The sequence below is a fragment of the Anthonomus grandis genome, chromosome 1 (assembly GCF_022605725.1).
Source record: "Anthonomus grandis grandis chromosome 1, icAntGran1.3, whole genome shotgun sequence".
Taxonomy (NCBI): domain Eukaryota; kingdom Metazoa; phylum Arthropoda; class Insecta; order Coleoptera; family Curculionidae; genus Anthonomus; species Anthonomus grandis.
This window is the reverse complement of record NC_065546.1, coordinates 53,904,618-53,924,668: the sequence shown is the minus strand read 5'-3', so window position 1 is coordinate 53,924,668 and position 20,051 is coordinate 53,904,618. Positions and strand designations below refer to the sequence as shown.

The 20,051-nt window shown below is 31.9% G+C and overlaps 1 protein-coding gene across 2 annotated transcripts in view; it reads right to left on the bottom strand.

Moving 5' to 3' along the window:
- Positions 1 to 20,051, bottom strand: part of LOC126745858 (activating transcription factor of chaperone) — a 59,220-nt gene that overhangs the window by 13,955 nt on the left and 25,214 nt on the right. The window contains exon 1 of one of the 2 annotated variants that reach the window (XM_050453898.1): positions 17,951 to 18,487. The exons of the other annotated variant lie outside the window; for it this stretch is intronic. Within the exon in view, the coding sequence (XP_050309855.1) occupies positions 17,951 to 17,966 (16 nt within the window). The 5' untranslated portion in view covers positions 17,967 to 18,487. Of the gene's footprint in view, positions 1 to 17,950; positions 18,488 to 20,051 lie in introns of those variants that run through there. 2 annotated transcript variants of the gene reach the window in all.

Below are 20,051 nucleotides of genomic sequence, written 5' to 3'. Positions count from 1 at the left end.
CCCGAAGATGCTACCATCGTTAGCGAAACACGTGTCGAAAGTAAAATATAGAGTTTTGGTTAGTGGTAAAACTGTTTTGTGATTTAGAACATGTATGTACATATACATATAATAGAAGAATGTCGAGAAACCTTGAAACAATAATGATTGCACTGGTCACCTCATTTTGGTTTTTGCAAGAAAACTTGCTTATATATTATATAAATGAATAAATTTATTTGGTTTTGTATATTTCTAGTCTTAGAAATTAAGGAAAATGTTTTTTTATTTTTTTGACTTTCGGAACAAAAGTTTATGTTTAAATTGTCTATAAGATTTGAAACTGAATTCACAGGTTTCCTTTTTTTGACAAATAAATTATTATGTTAACTATTTGATTTTTTTTAAATTCCCATTTCAGCTTTGCGATGTTTCTATTTAATTTTAAAGTGTACATAATAGTCTATAATCAGTTATGCTTTATTACAAATAGATATAGTTGGATCAATGGATCTTTGCGTTCACGTCACTAAACTATCATTCAACTCAACACAATTGTTTCTCGTCCGCTCTCTTTCTAATTTAGACAAATCAAATGAGAAAGAGCACAGAACGTAAGTCTTCAAAATACTCGACCTACGGTCGGAGCGACAGTTATGAGTTAGACAAGGACAAACATCTGATCGCATGTCTATGATAAACTTTCAACATCATTGGCTCCCCGTCGGGTTTTAAAATCGGTTATTTCCTTCTGGGAGGGTGACCGTTTTCGCAAAAATGTACTAAATATAATACATTTTTTATATAGAAGTATACTGGCATAATATATGTTTTATGTTTAGATATTAAAAAAATAACTTGTTTTCTTCTAATGAAGAAAGGAAACCACGGCTTGTAAATAAAACAAGTTTTAATTTAGAATTTTCTGTAATAACACCTCATGTTTAGTACATTTTGTGGAAAGTTCTTTGTACATCTTAGATCTTCGTACGCAACCACAAGCAACCATGTTTGTTTATGTTCTCGACTTTGCTTTGCCTTGCCAAAGAGTTTTAGAGAAATTTGATTTGTTTTGTTTTCTTATTTACTGTTCATCGTTGTGTTTTGTGTTTGGTTGAAGCTCTATTGAAATAGTTTTTTGCCAAACCTTTTTCTGTTTTACAAACAGTTCTTTTGAGAACTTATTTTGTGCCATTCGGTATTTAACCTAACATTCGAATGCTTAGAACATTGAAAGGCTAGAATTAGTAAACAACAACTTTGTTTGAGACCAACATGTGCACAGGGGCAAGAGGGGTGTTTTATTTACAAACATATGTGCCGATTCTCTGTTGTCAAGTCGACACAAATTTCCAACGGAGGAAATTTTTAGCTATATTTTAACAAACATTATAACGTTAATTTAACTTATTTGTGTTGTATTTTATAGGAAAATTTAAAATAAAAACTATAAATACTACAATTAACCTATTTTAAGAATAAATATAATATCCTTAAGCAAAAAAAAACAAAATTATTAACATTCTTATCCCTAAAACTGCTTCTAAAAAATTTGAAGCGACAACACCGGAGCTTAAGCGCCTAAGCCATACGCGTTGTGTCATCTGTCAAACGGCTTTTTGTTTATATTCGGGATTCGTGTATTTTCTTTCATTTTTGGTTTAAAAAGGAAAAAAGGCCACATTTTAGTGTTTTTTTAAATTGCTAGGATAGCAAAAACTTGTGTCGTTTGTGCCGCATCTTGAAAAGGCGATTCATGCCGATCTTTTCACAAGTTAGTACCGATACTTTCATAACATCACATCATGGGGTAACCATCATCATAAACGTAGAATAGGGGATCTTATAAATATAAACCTAATAAAAACTTGAATGTGAAAGTGTGTGAAAAATACCAAAATATTTATATTTTTAAATCTAAATATATTTTTGAACATATTCATCTATCAATCGGCTATAAAAAATATAAAACTAGAATTTTGTCCCTGGTTTTATTGCAGGATTTTATGTTTTTTTTGTTGTTTTGGCAGAAAGATGGCATAATACCTATGTACCTATCTATATATAGTTTGATATCTATGTATAAAGTTAATTTTGTCTTTCTTTAAAATTTGTTCCATAATTTTTTTTTGTTTTACCTTATTGCAACTTACAATAATATATATAGTAATTGGCACCACATATTAATTTATTACTGCAATTTTTTTCTGCTTTTTGATTGAATATCAAATACTTATTATAGATTGCCTAATGATTATGCCCAAAGGGAACAATGGGTTTCATTAATGGAAATCAACACAATTAAAAAGAACATATTTGTTTGTTCAGATCACATCCCTAGAAGTGATATAAGGGAGATAATATTATCAGTAGCCAGACTTTATTAAAAAAAATCAGCTCTACCTTAAAGGTAATTTTTTTTAAATATATTTTTCTAGTATATTTATAGAGTATGACTATATTTTACCTTAGAATTATTGATAAAGGTTTGCATGCTTTTATTTACTACATTATGTAAGCTAAAAAAACAACCTTTTAAAACTTGTGCTTAGGCTATGTTGTAAAACATACAGCTTCATCACAAAAAGTATTAGTGTTACTCATATAAGCTTTATTTATACCTAATACTTAAAATTAGGTATGTGTGTAAAACTATTCTTTTACTAGGATTTCTGAGGCACTGGTTAAAAACACAGCAGCCGATAATTCAGTTAATTTACCAAGTGATTTACCCTTCAAAGCTGCAGGGGTAGCTTTCCTGAAGAGTGCAAAAACTTCTTTAGCTTTCAAAACGGTATATAGTACAAACAGTGAAGCTAATATAGACAAGTATGGATAATTAAAATAGATTAATATTCTTGATACACCAAATTTTGTATAATTACAGATCTGATCATTCATCATCAACAATAACTGCATCTGAGAATTATAGTTCTACAGTAACCGTGCGGTCTAGGTCAACAATTACTATTTCTCATCTAAGCCGTTTTTGTTTAACTGCTACACATGCCCTGACTCTGCCAAGGAAAAGGTAAAAATACACTCAAAATAGACTAGGTACTAGTTTTATGCCATGTATCGTCCTATTCTATATATCTTATTTAAAAGTGATATAGTATTTTATTGTATTATATTTGTTTAATTAAATGCAATTAATCAAATGTATCATATTACAAAGATTCTTTATAATAACATACATTTTATTGATCAATTGGATTATCATAATACATTTTTTTAATTTTTTCTTTTTAATTTTGGTAATACTATATTTTTATGTATATTATTCTAGGGCAAAATCAAAATGATATCCTGAGGACCTAAGCACTGATGATTCCACCGTTTCAAAAGCTAAATCACTTGTCACCAGATTATGGAAAAAAAATAAAGAACAAAAAATTAAAAATTAAGATTCGAAGATTGCAACAAGCAAATTTGCGCCAAAGAAATTGAATTAGATGTCTCAAGTCATTATTAAAATACTAACATACTAACAAAAAATAATAACATGATTTTCGAAAAAGCCCAACATACTACATACTTTATTTGACTTGTAAAAGTACTTGTTTGTATATTACTTTTAATAAACTATCTAATCTAATCTATTGTACATAGTCTTTATTCTTAAGTAAGCTTTGTTTTTTAGTATAAATTAATATGATATAATATTTGGTATTAGGTATTATATAGGTCACTGTTAAATGTCTCAAAACCATTGTACAGGCTAAATACTCATAATAAAAATCTTATAACCTACAAAAAACCTGCAACTCCTTCACAATTTGAACATCCTTGTAGTTTTAACTTTTTTCGCTGAAGCAATACTGTCCCTGTGAAAAAGTCAGCACCATAGAAGTATATATTATGTGATATAAGTAAGTGATGTAAAACTGAGTTTTGTCCAATATAACAATAACAATAAAATTTTGCAAAATGTTAAAAATATGTGTCTTAAAACATGATTTATTAAGAAATCTATAATATTATATTAATAAAATATTTAATTTCCATAAAAATGCTTTGACAAAAATGCTGCCTTTTATTAGGACCTTCCTCTAATGAAGTCCGTTAAAAAAAAACACATAAATAGCTCATAAATGGTAATATTACTTATACTCAAACTCTTTAATAATTAATAAAAATTTATCAGGTAAATATTTGTTGACGACGTCACTGGTAAAGAGTGCTTGTATCGGTGACATCAACAATGCGATCGAGCGGCGTTGCGATGCCATTACCGTTTTCTCGTTTCTTCGTACTTTATTTTCATTTATTTAAAGTTAATATTGACTTCAATATAGAGTATCTTATCAAATTTATTTTTAAAAAATGCTTGATATTTTATTAAAGGGGAGAAGTAGTATTGTTTTGTGCCTTCGGAAACAACTGAAAATTTTTATGATATTATAAAATGATTTTTGCCATTTCTCTATAAGCACTTGGCATCATTGCATCAGAGATGTTGCAAGCAAACAAACCTGCCCATAGTTCCACGGCATACTACTTCTAGCCTTTCAATGTTCTAAGTTCGAATGCCTGGAAAACGCTTGAATTCTCAAGCTCGTATGCTGGTTGGAAATTTAATCTCGTACTTTACGTCTGAAAGAGATAATAAGGACCCCTAATTTCCTTGAATGCTATCCAAGAGGTAAATATTATTTTAATTTTTGATTAATAATTAGGAAATGTCTACCACACTATTCATTGTGGAATTAAATTTGATAAACATGTGAATTTTAAACCTAAAACTGAATTGCAAAAAATCCTAGAATTTCAATATACTAAATAGACTTAAAAAATTTAATTATTATGAAATATGCTATAATGAGGATGGGTAGACATAGCCTTATAATAAAAAATATAAGTTATAGTAATAATAAACATCATAAATATTTAAATAATTTAAAAGTTAAATTTTTTTATTTTAGTAAATAAATATTTGAACTTTGCATAGAGTTGCTGATGCTTTGAAGATAAGCCTTCGAACAGTATCAAGCATACAAATTTCCAAAGACCGAAATGAGTTGCCCTCAACACTAGGCAAGGACCGGCCACGGAGGAAGGAAAAGACTCAAGATCTTAATGAATTTACAAAAATGGATGTTCGTAGTACATTGTATGACATGTATGCACAAAGTAAGTACAACATTATTACACTGCATCATTTTATAGCTAAACATTTTATTTTATCTTTTCAGAAAAACAAGTTACAATTCATATGCTAAAGGAAGAGCTACATCGAAAAAAAATTCTTCACATTAGTTATGGAAGCCTTCGAACACTCCTCTTTAACCTGGGATTTAAATACCTTAAGGATGATAACAGACGTGCATTAATGGAGACAACCAATATATCTTCAATGAGGGCAGCTTTTTTCAGAAAATATATGGAAAACAAAAACTCACCATTTGCAGGTCAACTTGTGTTTTTGGATGAAACTTGGATCTTTTCTAAAGGCAGCATGGCAAGACAATAGTGTTAAGAGTGTTCGTAAGCCAGGTGGTTTTGATGGAAAACGTTTTATTGTGTTGCATGCTGGACATAGTGGAGGCTTTATTAAAAATGCCAGTTTAATTTTTGCCTCTAAATCTAAAACATTGGATTATCATGGAGAAATGAACCACGAACTATTTACGAAGTGGGTTGAAAATCAGTTGATCCCAAATCTAGAGAAACCTTCATTAATTATAATGGATAATGCTCCGTACCATTCTGTCCAGCTAGAAAAGCAACCTTCATCCTCATGGAAAAAACAAGAAATTGCTGAGTGGTTAGTGAAAAATAATATACCATACAATAGACAAATGTTTAAGCCTGAGTTATTAAGCATAGCAAAAATGTACAAAAGGCCAAAGCAATATAAAATAGATAAAATATTGCAAGAAAATGGACATGAAGTTTTAAGATTGCCACCCTATCATTGTCAATTTAATGCGATTGAGATGATTTGGGTAGATGCCAAAAATTTTTACAGTACCCATATTGGTGAAAATGGGCATAAAGATGAAAATGTACTGGATATGTGGAAAAAATCATTAGAGAAATGTACACCAGAAGTATGGAACGCTAAGGTTTGCCACACTGAAAAAATAATCAAGGACTGGTATGATAGGGAAGTCATTATTGAAGAGATATCCCAAATTCTGATTAGTTTAAACAGTGAAACTAGCTCAGAAGATAGTGACAGTGATTATTCATAACTGAATTTTCTATCTTAAGCTTTGATATTTTTTTGTTCAATGAGAAAAAACTTGTTTTGAAAAAAATGTTTTGGTGTAAGAATATTTGGGTTTTGGTATAATATATGGGTTGCTCCATTTCTTTTAGCATATTATCATAATAAGTATCTCTTATTAACTAAATCTCTTGTTTGTAAAAAAAAAGAAAAATTTGAATGGAGGTACAAACGATTCATTTTTTGTTTTTTTTGTCAATAACTTGTTTTTAGAAATAGGACTGCAATAAAGTAAATAATAATGGTTTAAAACGCTCATGAAAACATTATAATTATGTCTCAAACCTTTATACAAAGTGTTAAAGCTTTTCATGAGCTTTAAAGGAATAAAGTTCATGGAAATTTATCGTTATATAATATGTATACTGTCTATTTTCGATGAAAATCTTTCTTTATTAAAAATTGTTATTAATATTTTATTGTGAAGTAAAAAAAAATCTTTTGATAACTTTTATGAGGTCCTAAAAGACACTGTGTATGAAGTACCTTATGTCAAAAACTTGGAATTAAAAATAAATATGTATCTCAAAAAATTCTATGAAGTACCTATTGCATTTATAAGTAGAAAAGACGTGAGTAATTTAAAGAAATATTCTACCAGTAATAAAGAACAGCAGGTTGAAATAGACAGCAAATAGCTATAAATAAATTAGCTGCCCTAAAAGTGACAATATACTAAAAACAAATTTCAAAGAATCGCAGATTTCATCTCTGGCGAAAATCGCCGCCACGGAAATTGGGCATAAAAACCTATTATTTTTTTTAAGTTTAGAAATTAAATGCCGCCGCCACTGATGCTGGTTTGACAACTGATTGATTCATATAAACATCGACCTTGAACATGTGATGACGTAAACGCAAAGATCCATTGATTCAACTATATAAAACATGACGTTTCGTCTCTGTTTCTTTTCTTTCTTTCTTTTTTCTTTTTTTGTATAACTTATATGTATAATACCCTAAAAAAATTTTTGACATTTTTTAGCTGTCACATTGAGAAAGTCTTTTTTTTTTTGTCATGTTTTATATTTATTTGTAATAAAGCATAACTGATTATAGGTCGTACTTTTGCAAACTTTGTGGAACTTATTTCTTTCTTACTAACTCAAATACCTACAGAGTGATTATTAACCTATACGTATAAACTTGAAAAGTTATTGCTGATAACAGAAATAATGACTAATAATGAAGAAAAAATGACGGTAAAATATTTTTAGATTCTAAAATAATTTGTGTTTTTACGAAAATTTGTATGAACTTTATGAGGTGGAATTTTATTTATAAAGGATGTTTTTTTTTCAGCGATGGAATCAATTGATTACAACTTTGACATAATCAAAATGGTTTAAATGTTAACGGTTTCCATCGATAAATCCATCACTGAATAAAAAAATCGCCCTTTATAAACAAAATTCCACCTGATAAAGTTGATAATTTTTTGTAAACAAAAAACAAATTATTTCAAAATCTAAAAATATTTAACTAACATATTTTTTAATTTTTAGTTATTTGTCATCAGCAATAATTTCCCAAGTTTATGCGTATAAATTAAAAATCACCCTGTATTTAGTATAGGATCACACCAATTAATAAAATATTTCAGATAAAAAATCAATTGTAATTGATTTGAATCCAGATACCTATAATGTCAATTATAAGTTTTAATATCTTCAATTTTAATGAGCAATTTTTGCAAAATTACTAATTATTCTGACAATTAATGTATTAAATTCTTCCAATTGTAGGTAAGATTGGGGCAATTATGAATCTGACAAAATTCAAATACATACTATAATTCATTATTTTATAATGCACTACACTGATAATCTATGAAACAACATGAGGCATCAAAACAATTCAACATGCGATCGTAACAAAAGAACCATAAAGTTAAGGCAAAAAAAAGTATTTTCAAATCAATTATAAAGTACCCGTTTAATTCAATGAAACCTTGTAATTAAATCTTTCATTAAAATCCGATAACATCTTGTCACTGAATCCAAGATATGATATAATTAGTTACCAAATTTAGACTTGTAGTTGGATAAAACTCTACTGTAATTGAGGAATACTGAATGTAAGAAGTCATTGAATCAAAGCACAAGTCTTTGACAAAACGACAGATTTTTTTGTGTGTAAAAACATTAGTTTTGAGGATTTACGCAGAGATGCTGAGCAAATAGAGTGAAACGGAATTTATTTCACAAACAATATTGATACACAACTAGATGTTTTCATTAAAAATATATTAAATTTAATAAATAAACACGCTCCACCATACAAAAAATTATATGCCTTGGATAACTTTTAATGCGCTTAAGGGATAAGGCATACATCATCAAATAATTTGCAACTTTTTTTCATATGCTTTTCAAGCTCCTAACTATCGTTCAAATGTCCATCCCAATCTTAATATCAAACTAAATTTTACGCTTATAGAGGAGAATTTCCCATAAAAGACTCTGAATAGTATATCCACTGGGACATTTGGCGATGATGGTATATCAGTAAGGGATATTAAACTTTGCTTGCCATACTGCATTCCACCCTTATTAAATATAATAAATTCTTGTATTTTAGAAACTTATTTTCCATTTTCATGAAAAAAATCAATCGCTAGCTAAAAATACGAATCCTAAAAAACTAAAGGATCTAAGACCGATCAGTATTCTGGAAGTTTCTAAACTTCTTAAAAAACATATTAATAAATAATTGTACGACTTCCTAAACATGTCAAATTTTATTTATTTATTTATTTAGCAGTTTATTTCCAACAGGCAAAGCCCAGTTACAGGAAAATCTACAATTAATGTTTTGAAAGTGTAAACAAGTATTAAATTACTATAAATGAAATAACAAAAAGAAAGAAAAATAAGGAAAACTTAAATTCTTATAGTAACATCATGTATATATCAAAATTAAAGGAGAAGAACAAAGAAAGGGATTCATGGGACAAGGGAAAAAAGGAAGAGAAAAGGAATTATTGTAACTGTTGGTTTGTCAGAGACAAAACTAGATCCTTTATGGAGCATACAAATATGTCACAGGTTGATGATACTGAATTAAAAATTCTGCACATTTGATATACGGGATCCTGAAACCTAATGTTAGTTCTGGCGCGATCTAAAGCAAAAGTGATATTTGCTCTAAAAGCAAATCGTGGTACGTGAGATAGAATATCGTTCAAGAGAGGACGAGAATTTATTTGATTATTGACCAACTTCCATAGGAATGTTATGAATTGTTCTCCTCATGGCTAGAGATTGCAGATTAAGTCTACCTAACATCAGATCATGATCATGTCCCCTAACAGGATATATTCCATCCTCCACGAAACATAAGAAACTTAAAACCTGAACACTCTCGATGTAGCCAACATGGCATTCATAGAAAGGATACCACACCAAGGAACCGTATTCCAGTCTTGATCTAACAAAGGAAAAGTACAATAGTTTTATTGAGTTTGAGTTGTTAAAGAGTCGGCTATTTCGAATGACAAAACCCAGAACTTTCAACGAGGTCACTGTCTGTTCAATATGTGGCACAAATGTGAGCCTATCGTCGAATACAACCCCTAGATCTTTAATAGAAGTACTTCTACAGAGGATTTAATTGTCTATATTGTAATTAAACAAAACAAGATCCTTGGTTCGGTGAAAGGAGATGACACAGCATTTCGGGATAACTGATTTCGACTGCACCACCCCCTAATTAGGTCCAAGTTACTCTGTAAGAACAAGCAGTCCAAGATACTATTGATACACCAGAATATTTTCAGATCATCAGCATAAGCTAGTCTAAGGCAGGAAATCAATTCTATAAGATCATTAATATAAAAGATAAAAAGAAGTGGGCCGAGATTGGATCCCTGTGGGACTCTGTAGACGGTCAATAAGGTATGACGAAAGCAACGAAATTAGCCTTTCTGAGAAGTTGAATTGCTTGTTCAATTTTTTCAGCAGAATGCTATGATTTATCTGATCGAAAGCCTTACTGAAATCAGTATACATCAACCTGACTTTTTCTATCGAGGGCTGAAGAAATAAAAAGAGTCACATTACAGAGGTTAGTGATGCACGACCTTTTAGGAATAAAACCGTGCTGATCTATATAGAGTAGTGATTGAACTTGGGGAAGAATTCTGTTATAAACAATAGTTTCAAAAGTTTTGGAAAAATTGCAAAGTATGGAGATAGGTCGGTAGTTGTCGATTCTGTTTATATCGTCTTTTTTGTGAATTGGTATTACTTTAGCACATTTCCAGACGCCTGGAAATTTGCCAGTTTTCAAAATAAGGTTAAAAATATGACATAAAGGCTGACAAAGGACAAACATGCAATCTTCAGCCACTTGCTTGGAACACCATCTGGACCGGCTGTCAACTTGTTTTTTAGCCTCCGACTAGCAGTAATAATTTCCTCAGTGGTAATTGATGGAAGAACGTCAATGAGGTCTGAGGAATTAGAAGGAGGATAGGTTTCTGCGAGGTTGATTGGATCTTTATAGGCATTCTGAAAAAGTTTGGCAAAAGCTGGCACAATATTTTCTGTTCCTTGAAAAGAATTACCATTGGCATCGCACATGATAGACGGAAGTGAAGAGTGACCTTTCTTAGCTCTAACAAAAGACGAAAACCATGAGGGATCAGTGACAATGTTCTCCTCGGCTTGGGTCACAAATGAGTTATAGGCCTCACGGGCTTGAGATTTTACTGTCTGACGAAGCCTGATGTTGTATCTGGAAAGATTAAATTCAGTTGGATATGCTTTTTCCTTCTTAAAGATGTTAGAAATAATTTGTTTTGAAAACCATACTGGAAATCGCCGTCGTCTTCGTTGTTTTAAAGGTGCTGTAGCAGCAAAGGCTGAATCAAGTATTTTGTAAAGTTCCTTGCAAGCGCTGTCAAAGTCAGAAGACTGCAAGGCGGACAACCAGTCTGCATCAAGCAACAAATTATACATGAGGGGAAAGTCTGCTTTTCTGCAGTTAAACTGCTGTAGATTATTTGAACTTATAGAAGGATTATATTTATGAGGGGAAGCCGATTTAAAAGAAACTGTCAAAGCAGAATGATGCAAATCTTCGTCAATAAGCGGTGATATACTTTTGATGACACTGACGTCGAAATTTGAAAAAACCAAGTCAAGAAGCCTATTATTAACATTTGGAATATTGTTAAACTGTAGAGTAAACATTTTATACATAAATCACATATTAGTTATAGTTACTGCAGATATTCTTCTAATTCTACAGGGTTAATATTAAATGACTGGTCTGTTTGATTACTATATAAACAAGAATGACAATTTGTCAAAATAACTGCAACACTATACATGAGAAAAATCTGTATTGTTCTGACGAATTCATAATGAGTTATTTATTATATTGGGTAATACGTAAGGTATTACATAAGTGACGTAATACCCAATATAATAAATAACTCACTATACATGAGACCTACTTCTTGCAGGAGAAGTTTTTGATTTTTTTTTGTAATCTAGGAATGCTAATTCAGCAATAACCTTTCCAAAACCCCACTCTACTGCAACTCTCGCCCGACTCATTCTTGCATTAAATTCCCTCTGTTCTGGATTCAGACCAGCTTGAAATGGGGTTAACAGCAATTACCTTATTCCATATCCCTTATCAACATAAACAATAAAGTTTTCACCATTGGGAAATCTTGTACTTTCTTCTAGCTGTTTGTAAAGCTGAGATTCCCTTAGAATGGTAGAATCATGTTTTCTCCCCTTATAGGCACCTTTTAAATTTATAATGATTCCATCTGGACAGGTAAGACCCTGAAATTTGACACAATGATGTCGTTTATGTCCGGAGTAGTATGCTTCTCGTTGTCTCAACTTCGAGTTGTCCCATCAATAAAAGCCCAACAATTGGGAATTGGTACGCCTTTTATATTTATTGCATTAGCATACAACCTAAATCTATCAAGATTCAACCATTGCAAATCTCTTAGATTAGACAGTGTTTGCCCAAAATTATCATATACATGATGTATCATAATATAATCAATTATTTTGGATAATGCTGGAGGTGATTTACCAAAGAAGAGTTCTAAATCACTTAGTCTGTTAGGATAGGCCAATCTCCTTAAAAGAATGCAGAGTCCATCTTGACCAGAACACTTATGTCCACTATCAGTTGTAAATTCATTTGGAAGTCGGAGTGCACACACCAATCTGGGTATATCTGTCTTCTCAAATCGAAAATACAGTCTACATTCTGTGTTGGATAAATTGTTTAAATTAAAATTGCCATAGAGATTGGCTCGGTATATATTATTAATAGTTGGATTAATTATTTCTAACAGGGCATCATCTAAGTAGCTGTCAGAGCCGGAGGAATCTAGGGCTGCAAAATCCTCAATCATGTTTTAACTTAAGAAAAACAATGATCACGAATTTCATGAAAATAAAGCTTTTTCCTATCGTTAGGTTAGCGGTAAACGTATCACCTATTTCGAAAACACTTTTTGGGGAGCTGTCAAACAGTGGCTAAGATAATGTTTATGTCTATGTTAAGCGTCAAAACATATGCACCTTCGAAAACTGCCTAACATCTAACACGTAACTAAAATAATACAGAGTGAATTCTCCACTTCAGAGAAGGCACTCTTGAGTCAGCTACCTTGGGAACAAGATTTTAAGCTGCAAAGCGGCAAAACGCAGTGGACCACAGAACTTGCAACACCATAGCTAACCTCACTCTCTTTTGTTGACAAAAATAATCGAATACAGGGTTATTCTAATGATTAATCGCGTCCTATAGTTAGTAATTTAGTTCATAGTTCGTGATAACACCCTCGTCGTGATAAAATTTGGCTTTCCGCCACGCTTAGTGAAACATATAATAATACCAGTATATCCAAATCTACCTATTTTACAAGAAACTCCATTTTTCGTTAGATTTGACAAAAGCCGCTATTCTCCATAATAACCTTTAATTTAACTTTATTTACCTCGATAACGGTAGTAGATATAACTACCGAAACTTTGGTTCAAATTAGGTATTTTTATTAAATAAGTAGGTTTTCTCATCGTTTTCAGTTTTAATATTTACAACAAAGTTAGGTAGGATATTGAAAAAAAGAAACGAGCTAGTCTAAGTCTATTTTATTCTTCTTTTCAATTTGTGAGCATATGAGATAGTATTTTCTAAATTGATTTTTACCATAAGTGACCTAATGCCCAATAAAATAAGTAACTCAACATGTCTAATGTTGCTAATAATCTTATACGTGTCACAGATTCACATATGACTTAAGGCTCCGCGCAAACTGACTAAAAACAACTTCCTATTAAATTATATGTTGTATATAGAACTAATACTACTTAAATCCGAATAAATGCCCAAGGTCTATTAATATTAATAAAAATTTTTTTCGAATAAGTTTCAAGGCGCGCCAGAAGAACGAAACCACATTGAAAAAATACAACAATTAATTTGTTTATAACGCGAAGGAAAAAAATTAAAATATTAAAAACTGTCCGGAGTCAGGGTCGGGCCCGATAGCAGTTGCTAAGCTGCAACTGAATTTATCTTAGTTGTACTTGCATTAGAGATGCTGATAACGTTTTTTCCTCCTGTCCTTGCTCGTGTGTATATACTATACGAGATATTAAAGTGGATTAGAGACAGAGAAAGAGAGAGGGGTATATATTTCCAGGTTAGAAAATAAGTTAATTTCAAATAAATAAATGAAAATGCATTAAGATTTCGCTTAAACCTTTAATATCTTCCAGTGGTGCCAGACAACAAAACTTCAAAAAACAAATTTCTTTTTTGGTAAATTTTCCAAAGTTAGTAATATTAAAAAAAAAAGAAAAGTAGAGGGCTGGGGACATTGTTGAAGTTGTTCGACTGGGGAAACAAGTAGATAAGACCCGTCCACTAAAGGTAATATTCTCCAATAACAAGATCGCCAAGGATGTTTTGAAGGCTAGGAACATATCCGCTGGGCATGCATTCAAAATTAAAAGTGGCCTATACCCTCCTACAACGAAAGTGCTGGACTAAGATTTTTGATGAGCTTAACAAGCGCAAAAGTGAAGGCACAAAACATTTTACAATTTCAAATAGATAAACAATATGCCTTATATCACAGGTAACAAGCATGTTCAGAATCATAGAAAAAACTTGAAGTAGCCCCATTACAAGTTTTTTGTTTTAATGTAGGTGGCTTACGTACTAAACTTCAGGAATTATATAATAATATTATAGGTTCTAACTATGATATTAGTGACACACAGAGGTGAAGAGGTGGTATAAATGTCAAAAAATTTAGTTTACAGTACCCTCGTACCGAAAAACAGTGGGACCTTAAAATTTAGGTAGGGAATAGTAGCCTCCTGGTCTATTATGGTAAATCGCATTCCTTGTGGTATAATTGAATGGCCTGCACGGTCGCCAGACTTAACACCACTAGATTTTTTCCTTTGGGGGTATTTTAAAGTTACAAAGTTTATAAAATCTCACTTGAAAATAATAATGATTTAAAGGATCCAACTACTCCCGAATGTAGAGATATTAGCGGAAAAACACTTGCCAATATTCATGAGCTGAATTTCAAAAACACGCTTCTTTATTGCCTTGCGGATAACGGAGCACATTTTGAGCACTTAATAATACACATTCTGTGAACTGATTAAATTGTTTATTTGTTAAACACCCTTTTACTTTAGATTTAAAGAATCTTACTAAATTTACGGAGAGCAATATGTTTTAAAATATTCAATTCTTTAGCGAAAGCTTCTTTTGACAAGGGGATATTAAACAATCTATAGAAAAATGAATTAAAGGAGGCAAATTTATATGAGTAGGGAGAATTTGAAGAGTACTGAATTACATTATCGGTAGTAGTGGGCTTACGATATATTTCAAAAATAAGTTTATTGTTGCATTTCTTAACTAGAAGGTCAAGAAAAGACAAACAACCATCTTTTTCTTCTTCGATTGTGAAGGAATTTACGAAACTAAGAAAATTTGGTAGTTCTTCCCTGCCATTCCAGATTATAAAAATGTCATTCGCATACCTCTTATATACCATGAGGCAATCTCTAAACCTATCTCATGAAAATCTCGCTTAGTAGAGGGGAAAGACAAGAACCCATAGCCAAACCTGAGACCTGCCTGAAAATTTTATTGTCAAACTGGAAAAAATTTTGGTTGATCACTATATCGAGTAAGTCTAAAGACCCTCAATGACTATACGACTAAGAGATGTTTTTAATAGGAGAGTTCTCACTAATTTTAAACAATCTTTGGGAGGGATGCTGGGAAAAAAGTTTTTTTTGCATCTAAGGAAATAAGTTTAGATCCATGAGGGATAATAAGATTTTTCAAACTGAATAAATACTTTTAAAGTTGGTCACCTCCCTGAGAACGTTATTCAACCAAGAGGAAAGATTATAGCATGGGGAGTTAACAAAGGAAACCAGTGGTCTTATGGATTTTAGGGAGACCATAAAGGATCTGAATTCTAGGATTCATAGGATACAGTTTTTCTTTTTTAGTGTTAAAGAAATCGAAAGTTCAGATACATCTGTCTAATGTTTGCTTAACTTTCGTAAAATACGAATTGGTGGGGTCTCTATTAACTGTAATGAAATCCCCCGAGTCCAGAAAATCGAATATCTTTTGAATATAGTCAGTCTTGTTTAGAATGACTAAGCGATTACCCTTGTCTGCTTTTGACAATATCAAATCGTTACTCTTTATTTTATTTTTTAGCGAAATTAGGTGCTTTTTATTGATGTTATTGTTTATGTTGTTCGAGCCACATCTAGAATTTAAAAAGTTTATTATTTTAGCGCGTAAGATGTTCTTATTTCTTGTATCAGTCGTCTGCAAAACACTCTCAGCCTCCACAGCTAAAGTCTCTCGTGTCTGTGAGTCCACCTTATTATAAATCTTAAGGTTTAGTATACTTTCTTCGCCAGAGGTAAAAATAATATCAGACAAATTTAAAAATCTTTTATGGAACAATGGCCTAATTTTATTTGATATTAGACCTAACGGTGGCTTTAAGACGGTTCAACTTATTGTTTAATTTATTAAAAGTGTTTCAAGAACTAACCTCTAATTTATCCCCGAATAAACAGTCTAAAGTACTAAATTCCAAGTGATTTAGAAATGAGTTTAACGCGAAATAGAGGTATTCTCTAAGAAAGTAGAAAAATCTCTACACGCATGAAAGAACACGTAGCGCTTCTTGAAAAATTTAAAAATACCAATGTCAGTGATACTAAATCAGCGTTTGTGAACCATTTGCTGGCCTCTACTAATGATTTTTCTCCGGGGGTGGGAGCTGAAATGCTTCAGGAATGCCCTAAAGGTAAGAAGCATGACCTTCTGGAGAAAATGGAAATAACAAAAGCTAAAAAGCGTCCTGTGTGTGAATGACGTGTTTACTTTTGAACCTAATTTAATTTAGCTAAGTATCGTTTAACATTTTCCTTGTAGTCACTTTTTTCAATTTACATTGGCTAACGTGTTAAGTTGTTTTAGCATTAGGTCCGTATAGCCGATAGGTTTTACACTTATACTTCTAACCTTGTTGTACCGGGTTCGATTCTCGTTGAGTCTATGTTGTTGCGTTCCACTTTTTAATTTTTTATTTTTCGCTTTGTACAATTATAACCTTAAAATTATTGTCTATTTATGTACTGTGAAGTGTGTGGATGGCTTCTAAAGGTTTTTTATTGTTTTTAGTTTTGTTTAGGTAATATTTTTATTTAAGGCCTGTTGATGCTCTGACTAGAGCGAAATACGTGTAGCCCGTTTTATTACATGTTGTGAGACCGTGACTTTGTGTTTTTCTTTGTTTTTCGTCAATTATCTTTCTCTGTTGTACTCATGAGGTTCTTATGGGAAGTACTAGAAGGAGTAATCGGGCATGCAAGTGCGATACCTCATTGTAAAGGCAATTAAAAATACTTTTTAAAAATGAGAAAATCCCATATGGCGCCCATAAAAAAATATAGTTGATGAAGATCGAAAAAAAAAAACGAAACGTCCGATTAATTTCTTTTTTTGCATCATGTTGTAGGACTTAAAAAGTGGGAATGAACAACTGTTTTTAGTTTTTCGATGTCTCTTTAAATAAAGTCGGTAGAAGGTAAACACGATTTGAACCCTGTACATTGTTTATAATTTGTTCTGTTATTATTATTATTATTATTATTATTATTAATTTATTAAATACAGTTGTTAAACACTAAAGTGAAAACAGATTAAAGCTCCGTGTAACCTTGCTATCTCAACTTCTCTGGGTAAATCATGTCAGAAAAATACAATTCAGAAATTAATTGAATTTTAAGAATAAAAACGAATAATTTAAATTCTAATTTTCTTGGATTCTTAGAACTTGATAATTGATGGTAAAATACATTGTTAATTAATACAATATTAATAATACTATATATTGCATATATAATGATAACCAGATTAATCTATTTGTGGTATATTTCCTAAAAACCGAATCTTATAGGATTTTCCAGTTTTTCTTTGCAAGTAAATCGTAGCAAAAACCCCCGTAGTATTCAAAGATTAATTATACAAAACCTGTAGCATAAGAGGCAGATTGTAAACAATCCAGAAACAGAGCATCTTTCTCTGGATGATAAAAACCTCTATTTATAAATGATTATTTAAACAATAAAAGAACAATGAATATGTTGTTCAGAGGTCACAGTACAAGGACATAGAAATAATACCTACCATAACATAAAGCCATAATTCCTTGCCTAAGAATAGAGCCAACCGGTGAAAAAGTCCCTAAAATTAAAAGTCTTTAACTTCTACTCCTTAACTTAATATTAACAATAAGAGTTCCAAATGGCAGTGAGGAGGGAGTGTGTGTAAAAGGCGGCGTGATCCGTAAAAGGGCGGCTTCGGAGGAGGCTTCGGGCGACCCTCAACGTCTTTTGACCAATTTCTGGGAGTTAACCACGATTTCCCTGTTCCAAGTATAGTGATAACAGAATTTCATACTATTTCCGGAAATAACTAAAGACATTTGTACGGGATGACATCGGGACACTGTCACGGACGAGAACTTCCCCCTGGGATTTATTTAAAAAAAAAAAAAAAACACTTAAAAATCTTAGAGAAAAGCGGAGGGGGGGAGGGGGTGTAGAAGAGAAGAACACGTGGATGCTTTCGCTATATGAAAAAATTCGCGACGATCACGTACAGCAAAAGGAAAATTAATTCAATGTTCGTGTGGCACACGTAACGATAATCGGACCGCGAGTGATTGTAAAGTGGGGAATGGCAAAAGTTGACGCCATGAAAGCTCGCGAGGTCGCCCGCCCCCCCTCCCGCCCCCCAATCTTTTTACTCTCCTCCTTCCCCCCTCACTCCTCACCGACGGCACATTTTCACTATCGGGACCACGTGATCGTAGTGTGAGCGTAAATAATATTTGTTTCTGTTTTGATTTTTTTTTTGACGATGATTACACGTGGCGGCAGGTGATTAACCTGGTATTGGGTTGATGGTGTTTTGTCAGAATTAACCTGGTTTAAACGTTAGACGCATCATGACATTGATGAATTATGAAATATGTGAGGTCAAAAATGCACTTTTAAGCCTTTTTTAGGATAAAAAAGCTCGACTTTTGACGAGCGTAATGAAATGCTGTCTCTTGCTTTTTTAATCAAAACAATATAATTTCTAAGAACCAATTTGGTTTCCAGAGTGGCCTCAGCACAACCGATGCAGTTTGTGTGCTTTGTGAGCAAATAACAGACCATTTGGATGGTGGCAGAAAGTGTCTTACGGTCTTCCTAGACCTAGCCAAGGCATTTGACACGGTCCCTCATAACAAATTGCTCCAAGTCCTAGAATCCTATGGGATAAGGGGAACCGTGTTAGACGTTTTTGCTGATTATTTGATGGATCGAGAGCAATCCGTCAAAGTTGAAAATACTATAAGTGAACCCCTTCAAATTAAAATGGGCATCCCTCAGGGGACTGTTCTGGGTCCAATTTTATTTGTAGCATATGTAAATTCCTTAACCAATATGTCAATACAAAACGGTAGTACTATCTCTTATGCTGACGACACAGCAGTAACTTTCTATGGGGAAACATGGGATTTGGTGAAGGAACATGCTATAAACGGTATAAAGAAAATAAAACACTGGCTAGACTTATTAAAATTATCATTAAATATCACTAAAACTATTTATATAGCATTTTCCCTCACAGCTGCAAACCGTCCATCATTTAATAGTATTTACATAGATAGTCTTATGGATAAACTTCATGAAGTCCACTCTACAAAACATCTTGGAATCTATATTGACAAACACTTAAAGTGGGACCACCACATCCTTAGACTATCAAAAAATATTCGAAAACTAATATACAAGTTTTATGTGCTCAGAAAAATATTAAATAAACAACTTTTGATTTCGATTTATAAAGCAATTGTGGAATCACTACTAAGGTATGGTCTAATTCTTTGGGGTGGGATATACCAAAACACATTGACTTCTTTAAATGTAACCCAAAACTACATTTTAAAAGTTATTTTCAAAAAAAACAAAAGATTTTCTACTGCATTACTTTATTCCAGAAATATTTTTGATGTACGCACATTATACTGTTGGTCGCTTTGTATATATATTCACAAGTCGAATAAATTTAAGAACTTTGTTAATCATCAGTATCAGACTAGATTAAATGTAAATAGACACTTATCAATTCCAACTGTTGCCACTACTATGAAATTAAAATCAATTTTTTACCACACACCCAAACTGTACAACTTATTACCATCATATATTAGACATACAAAAGCTGTCAAAAAATT